A 13,060-nucleotide genomic window follows, 5' to 3' on the forward strand; every position below is an offset into this window, starting at 1 on the left:
CAACCGAACATTTTGACTTATCCTCTCATAACTTCGGCATCCTGGAGCTTGGACTACAAAATAAAAGCGAGAAATAAAAATGGCGGATTGCTCAAAGTGTTGGACCTGGAGTCAATGTCCTGATTTGGCACGCTGAAAATACTGTGACGTTACTGTTCAAAAAACGTAATAGAGAATAGAAAAATCGAAACAGATTGAAAAATATGACCAAAACAGAATATAAATATATCAACGGAGCACCTGAAGAGAGTAATTTGAACTTTTCTGTACTTCTAAACAATCTAAATATACAACAAAATGCATTTAAGGGCTAAAAAAGTGGATTTAGCATGACGTGTCCCCTTTAAATACTGTTTACGTTGGCTTTCTGTCCAATCCATTTTGTTATTTTTTCATATTTTACTGTTATTCATGTTAATCAGTTGAGTGACAATGTTGTAAGAAATCCTTTTTTTTCTTTTTCCCTCATACCTACATTCTGATAGCAATTAATGTTCATGTTCAAAACTGAATACTCTTGTCTTAAATCGTTATTTGGTCTTTTTTGTTACAGTTGTTATCGCCCGACATACTGATAATATTTAACTTAAGGGGGTTTTGTTTATCTTTAGTTTTTTCCCATAATTGGGGAAGCAAGATTTGAGACTCGTCAGATGTCTGGAAGTCTTGTGTTATGTTGCTCAGATGTGGTTTGTATCAAGATTTGAGTGTTGATTTGGCCTTCATCAGTGTGTGTGTGTGTGTGTGTGTGTGTGTGTGTGCGCGTGCGTGCGTGTGAGAGAGAGAGAGAGAAAAAAAGCTGGACGTCCATCTCTCCTCCGCGGATCACTGTCTCACACACGCGATCAGCCGCGCGCAACCATCCGTCATTCACAGTCACATCCACGCACATTTCTCCACTGCGGGATGAATAAAGAATATCTATCTGCTAAATTCATCCATTCTTTTATTTGTTTCCTCTACTATCATCTCCCATTCTGCTGCTTCACATTTTTAATTTTCGCCTCCGCGCACTCATGTTCACCCTCCATGTTCAACACAACACGTACAAAACGCTCAATTAAATAAGGGTGGTCTGCACCAGTTCTGTAAGTGCACCAATCATTGCTGCAATCTTAGTTAATTCTGTGCAGCAGGTGAGGAAACTGCATCACTAAAGGATTTAGGGAAGCAACTGGTTTACCAACATTTATTTGAAATCTTATAGAATCCACCCCTCAGTGGCAGAAGAAATGGCTCATGCCCACTTCCCTTTAGAGATTAAATCCAATCGATACAGAGCGGGAAGTCACCAGGCCCCGATGGTTTTGGAACCGAATTCTATAAAGTTTTCTACCCTGCTGGTCCAAATACTAACCAAAGTTTATAACTATTCTTTTCTCACAGGGCAATTATCTGGCACCTTTTCACAGGCTTCAATATCATTACTGCCTAAAAAAGATACAAACCCAAACTGCTGCGGCAGCCACAGACTAATCTGTTTTGTTAAATTTTGACTTTAAAATACTTTCCAAAGTTTTAGCTACTCGTCTCCAGCGGGTGATGACAACTATCATCTCACCAGATCAGAGAGGTTTCACTCAGGGCAGACACTGTTACTCTAACACCAGGAGGCTTTTCAATATTCTGTATGCAACCACATCACACTCTCCAGAGATAATTGTGTCATTAGATGCGGAGAAAGCCTTCGAAAAGGGTGGAATGAAATTATCTTTTTTATATTTTGGACAAATTTGGGTTCCACCCAAACTTTATCTCCTGGATTTGGCTCCTTTACACATCCCCATGTGCGACTGTTCAAACTAACAGCACCCTATCTCAACCATTCCCTAACACACCAAGGGAGCCCCCTCTCCCCCCTATTATTTAATTTAGCCATAGAAGCTTCAGCCATTTGGCTTCTTAGTGGCAACAAATTTGAAGGCATTTCCCGGCATGGCCTAACACATAAATTGTCACTATACGCAGACGACCTCTTCTTATACGTTTCTGACCCTCTCTCTTCCCTTTGCACAATACTTCACATTTTAAACCATTTTGACCAGCAATCTGGCTATAAATTTAATATACAAAAGAGTGAACTACTCCCTGTGAATGCTTCAGCTAGAGCCCTCTCACTGACAGCCTTTCCCTTTAAAATAGCCGTGTATGGCTTAAAATATTTAGGAATATTCATTTCCACTTCTTTTAAAAGCCTTTTTATTAAGAATTTCCAACCACAACTGGAGAGGTGCAAACTCAATATCTCCCAATGGGGAGATATTGAGTTTGTCAGTCGCTGGTTGCATCAATCTGATAAAAATGGTAGTGTTACCCAAATTTCTGTATCTCTTTCAACACGTTCTTCTCCTCATTAACAAACCTTTTTTCACTAAGTTGGATCAAACATTCGGTGACTTTATTTGTGGTGGCAGGCCCGCTTGTATTGAGATCGACTCTCCAGTTATCTAAATCAGAGGGTGGCTTTGCTCTACCAAATTTTCACACATTTTACTGGGCCTGCAATATTGTGAAACTGCCATATTAAACTGTCACTCTTTGTGCATGTTAATTTTAGTTAAAAAAAAACACACTGGATGGAAAACTAAAGCCCAGTTGAATCAGCGGAACTCTGCTAGTCTCCAGCCTTCCAACGGAGCTCTTCCACCTCAATGCTAACTACAGTATGTAGCAGCTAGCACGGACAGTGGTCCTTCGGACACTACACTAGACCCAGTGGCCAGTCCACACTGGACAAGATGACAGGGTTCAGAGCCAAAATGAATAAGTCCATGAGTGACAAATGAACAAAGTCAGTGGATAAATGAGGGGCTCAGGGGGATCAAATTACTGACACTTCTTTTATAGACATTATGTCAGGCTGTTCTTGTTCTGCTTATACATATGTACTGTATATTTTTACTTTGGCCTGTGTAATTGTGTTTGGCATCAATTGTAAATTGTTTTTTGTGTCTTTGCTGTGATGCCAAATCTCTGCCTTTTGAAAAATCTAATAAACACATTTGAAAAAAATAATAATAATATCAGACTGTTTGTTCTGAACTAAGAGATAGTTTAAAACCCAAGCAATGGTTGTGTTGTATAATTTAAAAAAGGTAATAACTTATCGGCTAATGTGGGGTTGAATCGTGTTAAAAGCACTATAAAAATTAAAAAACATTATCCTGACAGAACTGGCTGAAGTCTCCAGGTGGCTGTAGATGCTTTGGAGCATAAAATGTATAGCATCGTCCACCCCCCCCCCCCCCTTCTATACGCACATTGGAGAAAATTCTGAAAAACAGAGACCTGATGGGTGACCGACCGAGGACTACCCTTTCAAAACAGTCTCATATTTGATACACATGATGCCTGTCCAGCCTTAAACAAGAATCAATGGGAAAATTACCCATCATGCTTTGCGTTCTTGACTTGGCTATTTTTCAATGGATTCGCATCAAATTCACTGAGAGTGATTTTTAACTGGTTTACCCTTTATACTGGGTTTTTTCGACTGGTGCCATTTAGAAAAACCGCTATAACTCTCATATACAAAGTTCAAAAAGCCTCATATTTGATACACATGATGACTGTCCATCCCTAAACAAGAATTGATGTGAAAATTACCCATCATAGTTTGCGTTCTCGACTGGCGCCATTCAGCACGCCATAATAGAAAAACCGCTATAACTCTCATATACAACGTTCAGCCTCATATTTGATACACATGATGACTGTCCAGCCCTGAACAAGAATCAATGTGAAAATTAGCCATCATGCTTTGCGTTCTCAGATGGCGCCACTTTAAGTGGCATCGGACTCTAACAGCTCTAGCGGAAAGACGATATGTGGTGTTGACTTCAAAATAGTGTTGGATGAATCTTATAAGATGGGAGCAGGTCGCTGATGAAGAAAAAACAGGCTGTGATCAGTGGGAGGGGCTTATAATGTCACCGGAAATAAACAAATTTCATTCATCTTCAAATTTCACACAAATGACATTTGCCCAAGCCTATTCATGACTGCCTTGAAACATCCCATCATGCCTTGCGTTTTCGACTGGCGCCATTTACGTTCATGTTCACTGTTAGCAACTATGGCACGCCATAATAATAAAAAAAAATGCATATATCTCTCATATACAAAGTTCAAACAGCCTCATCATTGATACACATGATGACTGTCCATTGGGATACGCAACCTAGGGTTACCGACCCCGGCCATTTCTTCGGACCCTACGACCCGCTTTAATTTATGTTACTTCCTTTAGATTTCCAGGTGTTTTTATGATTTTAAAATGCTTTTTTAAATTGAGCCCAGTGTCATTTTTTTTTGCCTGCAGCGTCAGTGTCGCAGAAAAGCACTGAAACGGAGGTGAAGGAGAACACTTGTATTTTTTTAAGCTCGTATTGGGCTTAACCTTATCCCAAATTTCAGTTTTAGATATAAGCACTCACCCCTCCACTCTGTTCATGACCACCATCATTATACTTCAGCCGGGTGTGGCATCACTCGCTTCAATTTCTCCACACTCGTCACAAGATTGGCTAAACTGTTTTCACCCCACAACACAATATGCACAACTGTAGCATTGCATTGCAGTCTCAGCACAAAATTGTCAACTCTTCCCCACCCCTTCCTTTGTCCTGCCCTGACTCCCTCTTCCCTGTTCCTTTCTCCCTCACCTAGGTGTAACGCGGCCTTATCTTGTTACACTCTCCCTTCAAAAAAGTTTATCTTACCTTTTCTTAGGGAGGGCTGGTAATTGTCACAACTATGCAATAAAATAAAGGTTTTTATCTAATTGCAATAATAAAACATGCATAGCTGTCAAAAATATTGCACTACATGTAGTGTTGACCTCCGACAGCATGTGCAGACAAGTTAAAAAAAAAAAATATATATATATATATATATATATATATATATATATATATGTATATATATATGAAAGGAGCCTTCACTGGTCCTCTCTGCCACGTCACAACCCATATATGGTCATGCTCCAAAAAGCAAAACAGGAAAAAAATGTGTGAAAAGCAACATTGTTAAATATTTTGTGGACATCCTATTTAGGTTGTGTTCTTGCATTTACCATCAACTTCAATTTTGGTGTCATATGCCCTTTAATGGCTGCACTGACGCACATATGGTAGCAATCTTAGCTAACACTGTGCCAGAGGTTCAAGCATGGGGAAGGGCTAAGAGCCCTATCATCATTCTCTAAAATCACAAGGGGATAGTATCAAATCATGCACAGCAACCAAAAGAGAAAGACCAAACAAACAAACAAAAGCTCTTGTGTACAGATACACACTCCATCATCTGCTGTTTTTCTTCCCAGCACAGACTGTGATAATCCCGCAGCAGTGCTCTGACAGGATCTTAAAGTAGCTCAAGCAGAACAGCTAAAAATACATCCAAGATCATTTAATGGGCTTTTTAAAGAATACTGACTTATCAGAGGTCAGTGTCTCTGTGCAAGCACAAGCATGTCCCTGAGGTAACGATGTACACATGTTGTCATTTTAATAGTGTAAATAATCTCCAGTAATACAACACCCAGTCCTATTTAAATGACGACCACTCACTGCTGATATGCACTTCTTAGCCCTAACATATTACTCAGAAGAAAATATCTGTTGGAAAACAACTGATAACCTGAGGTTTGGTTAAGAGTGTTTTTAAGGAATTATATGAGCTGAGAAGCAGAGATGTAATCATGAGCATCCAAAAATCTGTCTGAGAAAAACACCCAATGGGACAAAAGTCAGACTTAACTCACTCACATGTATTAGACTGTCGTTAAACCTGAATTAGTGAGGTAATAAATGAACCCTAAGCGTTGTAAGGACTAATACATAAAGAAGTCAGGATTCTCAGTCACACAAATGGTAGAAAAGCCCTTAGATCAGTGGTTCTTAACCGGGCTTCATGAAGCTCCAGGGCTGAAAGTAGGTCCCACTCAGGCCCTTGGCAGGAGTCGAGACAAAATATGTGTTACAAGTTAAACAAATCAATTTCCATGATAAATGATTTTATTAAAATATAAATTACAATAACAATATTAGATTTTAATTTTAAATACTAATTTAGAAAAATTAAAATTAAAAGTGTTTTGAACAATGCAAAAACTAAGCCCAGGTTTACATGTGTGTGTCCAGACAAAATATGTACCTAAGTTTTGAAGAAATCATATTTTATTTTTCCAATTATGACGGGATCGATGAATGCACTGATGACGCTTACAGAGTTCACTTCAAGACGGTTATGATCCACTGCTTTAGATTACCGTATTTTTTGGACTATAAGGCGCACTTAAAATCCTTTAAATTTCTCAAAAATCGACAGTGCGCCTTATAATCAGGTGCGCCTTATGTATGAAGTTAACTACTGTGCTTCAACATACTGAACTGAAAACGACGAGGCCCCCGAAAACTGGAATGGTCAGTTAAAAATGCCCCCCGCTCCCCAAAAAAACAGAAACAAACTCTGAACTCTGCACTTTTCTCAGTCATAAAAACAGCTTATTTCAAATCTAAAGGAAGTAACATAGATACAGCCTGCATGACTGTGTTACAGTAGAGCAGTAAGTAATTTGTGAACGTTGTAAATATTGTACATTATTTCCCACCTTCTATATATCTGTGCTCAGAGCTCTATGCATGTTACGGACGTGATTAGCAGGAGATATATCATCAAAAACATACCCACTGGTAAGAATATGTCCCTGTTACTGGGAGCTCAGCGCTGTCCACGCTGCTCACACACACACAGCTCTGCTCAACACAGTCTACCTGAAGCTGTGACGAGCAGCGATACATCACGCCAAGACCAAACACCCACCCAACAAAGTGAACCAGTCTCAGTTACACCAGAATATCCCATTAGTAATGTTCGCAGTAAATTAATGATTAAATCATCAAATCTGATCTAGTTTAATTATAGGAAATCAGAGAGATATTTATCAACCATAACTTTATGTAACTCAATATCAGATATAAAATAAAGTAGATTCAGCAGCAATAAAAACACTATTGTAGTTATTTTTGCTTTTTCGTGTGCTTTTTATTTTTTTTAGAAAATAATTTTATTATAAATGAGGAAATAAATGAATTATATACAATAACACTAATGGAGTGACCCATATGCACAAACCATGAGCTCTTTGAGTCAGCAGCTATTGTAGCTTTTTTAATGTGTAAATGCTATTGCTGAAGCAGTTTCAAGTGTTGATGTACTCAATTTAATTTGTGTTTGTAAAGAACCTGTTTACACGTTAACTTGGGAATTGTTTTATTTATTTACTGTTTCTATTTGTCGTAATTTTCCCCAAGCCAATTTTTAAAGATTGTAGCAACATAGAGCAAATAATTGTGCGCTTTTCCGTGTTTTCCACGATAATTTTTTTTTTTTGGAAAAAATTATATTTTTATAATATTCGTTTTTAACTCCTGTGAGAAAACAAAATAATTAATAATAAATAAAAGAAAAATGATAATTAAACAAAATAAATACAGTGAGATACAATTAAAAGGTAGCTATAAGTTGTAGTATCATGGATAATTCTGACTGCTCCTTTTTAATTATTTATATGTCATATAAATATGAATGAGAACTGAATTAATGTCGCCCATTTGCAAATTCCACTCAGGGATCAATGATTTACTGAATCTGATCAGGTTTATTGATTAAGTTTTGATCAACTTAATTTAAATTCACCTAATTTAAATGATCCTGATGACATCATTTGCAATAATTAAACAACAACAAATGGATGGTCTCGTCTATAGCAACAAACATCTTTATCCACAGATGGTAAATAAACTTGATTTATATAGCGCTTTATCACCACACTGAAGCAGTCTCAAAGTGCTTTACATATCAGCTCATTCACCCAATCACTCTCACATTCACACACCAGTGGGACAGGACTGCCATGCAAGGCGCTAGTCGACCACTTGGAGCAACTTAGGGTTCAGTGTCTTGCCCAAGGACACTTCAACACATAGTCAGGTACTGGGATCGAACCCCAAACCTCTCGATCAGAAGACGACCCACTACCACCTGAGCCACCAGATGTTGTGTAGCACAGATGAGATGTTATTAACACTCTGTTTGATGCCGATTCTGTTCACTTCCGCGTTCAACAGTGGATTCCGTTTTCACTGGTCGATTCTGCGATGCAGTCCAATTCTGTTAACGTGGATTTTATAGGGCACTAAATAAAAATATATGGTTGTTGTCCCAAAATCCCAGGGCACACCTGTACTCGCCTCATGGCACACCAGTGTGCCGCGGTACACCATTTGGGAACCACTGCTCTACACCATCGCATTACCATTGATATAGCAGCAAGCAAAAGGAAAAGTAACCAATAATTAATGTAAACACAGTACACTAACTAAAATGAAATATCTATTATGAAAATAACTAATAGCGTTCACATTTTTCATGTTGTAGGTTTTACCCTTTGGCCATGTTTGAACTTTTTTTATTTATGTTAATTTATTTTACTTTTAAATGTGACCAGCAATGACTTGTTTTAAGATTCACAAGGATTTAACTTAAGTGAAAACAATTGATATTATTATTTTAATTGTATTTTTTTTGTGTTTGTTAAAACCGTATTTCAAGATTGTGCCTTTTTGTAAGACTCTGCATTTAAGTATCCTTAATAAATGGCTTTTAATAACACAGATAAGTATATTGCAGGTTTTTTTTTTTTTTTTAATGTTTGTCATATTGTCTATTTTTTCAGTCCAGTGAGGTTATATTGTCTTTTCTACAGTCCAGTGAGGTTATCCGGTTGTGGGGGTTTGAGGGTAAATGAAGGGATTTGTTTTTGTTCAGAAGTCTTATGGCCTGAGGAAAGAAGCTGTAACAGAACCTGGAGGTTTTGCTTCGGAGGCTGCGGAACCTCTTTCCAGAGTTCAGCAGTGAAAACAGTCCATGGTGAGGGTGGGAAGTGTCTCTGCTGATTTTCTGAGCCCTGGTCAGACAGCGTTTTTTTTGCGATCTCCTGGATGGGAGGAAGTGAAGTCCTGATGATTTTTTCCGCCGTCCTCACCACTCTCTGCAGGGACTACCAGTCGGAGGCACTGCAGGCACCGGACCAGACAGAGATGCAGTTGGTCAGTAGGCTCTTTATAGTGCCTTTGTAGAAGGTGGTGAGAATAGGCGGAGGGAGTTGTGCTCTCTTCATCCGACACAAAAAGTGCATGTGCTGCTGAGATCTTTTTATAAGAACTCCTGAAGGGACCAGGTCAGAGTGTCTGTTACTGTATCTGCACCCCCAGGAACTTTGAGCTGCTTACTCTGTCCACTGCTGTGTGATGAGGAGTGGTATGTGGTTGGGCTGGCGCCTCCCGAAGTCGACGATGTTCTCCTTGGTTTTGTCGACTTTCAGAAGCAGGTTGTTGGTACTGCACCAGTCAACCAGATGTTTCACTTCCTCGCTGTAGTCCATGTCGTTGTTGTTACGGATGAGGCCCACTACTGTTGTGTCTTTCGCGAACTTCACGATGTGGTTGGTAGTGGACCTGGCGCAGCACGTGTGTGCACGTGTGCTGGAGATAGTTGGGTTTATACAGCAATGCAGCCATGTGGTGAAGGGAGGGTCTGATTAAAGAGTGGACAGCAGTGTGAGGCACTCCATTATACTTTCTTTTTAATATTGGACATTTCTGTCTATTTCAGGGGGTTGGTGGACACAGGAGAGAGTGTGTGTGTGTGTGTGTGTGTGTGTGTGTGTGTGTGTGTGTGTGTGTGTGTGTGTGTGTGTGTGTGTGTGTGTGTGTGTCTCCAGGGTCTCTGCCCTATCTGATCGGCCAGATCGGTGTGCAGTGCACACTGAGGGGAGAGAGAATGAAAGGTGAATATCCTGTTTTTTGTTTATTATTTTAAAAATAATAAAAAATAAAACAGGATATGTCACCGTATAGAAGAGCGAGAGAGAGATAAATTAGATATAAAAACTGTCAGGTGTGAATGCACGTGTGGGGACATACTGTTTGGAAATGGAAAGAAATTTTGTTTCCTGCAATGATTTATCATACTACACTATTGTTTCGTTATCTCGAGATAATTATCCCGTTATCACGGGAAAACAAAGTCTCGTTATCTCGAGAAAATTAAGTCGTTATCACGGGAAAAAATGTATGAAAAGCATGGCCCTTTAGGGCTTCCGTACCTTCCTCTTCCAAGGTTGTCAAAGATATTTCTTCAGTTTGAAGAGGCTTCCTCAGAGTTAGAGGAAGACCATTAGATGAGAGGTGACATATGATACAATATATATACTGTATATATATATATACACTAGCACTCAGACCTGAACTGATGTAATGTTTTGTAAAGTGAATCTTTACTTTCTTATTATTTCAATTACATTTAACACTTTAAAAGCCTCCTGTGAACAGGTGTTGCAAATTAGCACATGTGCTAACCAGTGATGTGCTAGTTACTGAAAAAAGTAACCGTTACTAGTTACTTCATTCACAAAGTAACTCAGTTACCATTTTGATTACTTACAACAAAAAGTAATGCGTTACTGGAAAAAGTAACTTTTGAGTTACTTAGAATTAAAGAATGTATAATTTATTTTGGGTCATTTGTGTCCATACAACTTCATATTAGTGCTGTAATAATAAAATAATCCACTGTTGATCAACTGCTATAAAACAACCATAAATGATGTGCATGTAAAGCAGAAAACAGCTGCTCCAAAATTAAAACAGCAATTTTTCAGCCTTAGCACAGTAATGTAAATTAAGCTGTGCGTATTCCAGGTGCACATTCTGCTGTTGAAAATGCTTATAAAAATAAATGTGGAAAAACTAATTCACAGCATTTTTCTCAGCTGCACAATGCTAAACATATCAGGCTAAAGAGCTGCTGTTAGCAGTGACTCAGCAGCAGCGACAGGCTGCATATTTACAACAACATACCGTGCAATAATTTGGCTGACCTGTTCCTGGATAACAGTCACAGTCCGTTAAAATCCAGCCGCAGCGTTAGCTTAGCTTCACTGATGCATCTTTTGGAGACAAAAATAATGCACGTATTTTCACTCTGAGAAGCTCGTCCTGCTCTCGCATTGACTCGCCATGATTGGCGCACGTGATGTAAACAGAAACATGATGACAATGCTTCTTCTTCTACTGTTTTACCGTGTTTGGCATCCCGCAAAAATATGTAGCGCCACTTTAACAGGAAGTACACTGCAGCTAGCAAAGTATCGGACAAACGCACCATATTGTAACGGTAACGGCGTTATTTCTTTAAAAACATATTGCGTTAAGTACTAGTTACTGTCAAAAGTGACGTTGGGTGCAAACACACTTAAAACAATGCATCTGGGTAATAATCCATGTATTTGTCATGTCCACATCATATAAACAAACACATAAATAAAACAACAATTTCAGCCTAAGGCATTCTCACCATTCAGGCGCGCTCCAACAGCAACAAGGATGACAGGCACACCCCAGTGCCTGAGGAGTGGGCGGAGTCTTAGAGCATAGCCATTCCGGATCTGCTGGAAGGCCAGCTTGTCTGTGACTGAATATTTTATGACCAGGATGTCTGCTTGCTCCAGAACCTTTCGCACACTGGACCAGTCACTGTCCAACAGTTCCTGGAAATAAAATCAGAGGATTTGAACAAATCAGCAGAGGACAGACACACAAAGTACAGAGTTGTTTACATCCTCACCCTGCCACAATTGTTACCTCAGATAACTCAATCCCTTCCTAAGAATACAAATTATAAGTGGAACTAGCTATTAGAACTTTGCCCAAAGGAACCCAGCTGCATAAAAACGGCCTGATTCCACTCGTTAGGCAGAGGGGTAAACACTTGAGAGTGCAGTGAGTTCTATGGGAAGCACACAGACCAACTGATGGTTCTTTCTGGGCAACATCACATTAGGCTTTGCTTCATAATAGGGAAAATATGGTGTGCACCAAAAATACTGAAATCATATCATGTGGTGGTTTTTTTTTCTAAAATTAGAAACGCCTGCAGTCACTGCTGGATTTCAAATGAACCATGGTACGAGTACTCTAGAGGCACATGTGCAGATGGCAAGAGACACATGAAAACATTGCTGACAACTAGAAACACGATACTGATTATCAAAAAATACAATACAATCATGAACAAATAGGCTCAGGGAGAAATAACGTCAAACTAAATAACCAATAAATAATGGGGAAACTATATAAACACGCCTGTATTTTTTAATAAAGATGAGCAAAAACAAAAGTATTACATTTCACTAAAACATTAATTACAACACGGAATTCTTTTCAAATCAGAGGATAATTTCTTTTGTTTAATTGTTACACATAACATTTCAAAGTCAAATAACATGTTTAACAGGGTATACATTTGTTGGACCTTCTGGAAAACCTGTTTTGACATCCTGGTCTTAATGATGTTTATCAGCAGGAAACACACACACACACCACACACACACACACTACATGTTACACACACACTACATGCTACACACACACCACACACACTACATGTTACACACACACTACATGCTACACACACACCACACACACTACATGTTACACACACACACTACATGTTACACACACACACACTACATGTTACACACAGACACACACACACCATGTTACACAATCACACACACTACATGTTACACACAGACACACACACCACACACACACACACTACATGTTACACACAGACACACACACACACACACACACTACATGTTACAGACACACACACACTACATGTTGCACACACACCATGTTACACACACACACACACACACCATGTTACACACACACACACACACACTACATGTTACACACAGACACACACACACACTACATGTTACAGACACACACACACACACACACCATGTTACACACACGCACACGCACACGCACCATATTACACACACACACACACACACACACCATGTTACCCCCACACACACACACACCATGTTACACACACACGCACACACACACACCATGTTACACACGCACACACGCACCATATTACACACACACACACACACACCATGTTACACACACAC

General features: G+C 39.2%; 1 protein-coding gene across 1 annotated transcript in view; it reads right to left on the bottom strand.

Moving 5' to 3' along the window:
* Positions 1–13,060, bottom strand: part of rhobtb3 (Rho related BTB domain containing 3) — a 48,205-nt gene that overhangs the window by 34,076 nt on the left and 1,069 nt on the right. Inside the window, exon 3 of the mRNA XM_028446812.1 lies at positions 11,422–11,614. Coding sequence (XP_028302613.1) covers positions 11,422–11,614 — 193 coding nt within the window. The remainder of the gene's footprint in view (positions 1–11,421; positions 11,615–13,060) is intronic.

Source organism: Gouania willdenowi, chromosome 5, assembly GCF_900634775.1.
Source record: "Gouania willdenowi chromosome 5, fGouWil2.1, whole genome shotgun sequence".
NCBI classification, from domain to species: domain Eukaryota; kingdom Metazoa; phylum Chordata; class Actinopteri; order Blenniiformes; family Gobiesocidae; genus Gouania; species Gouania willdenowi.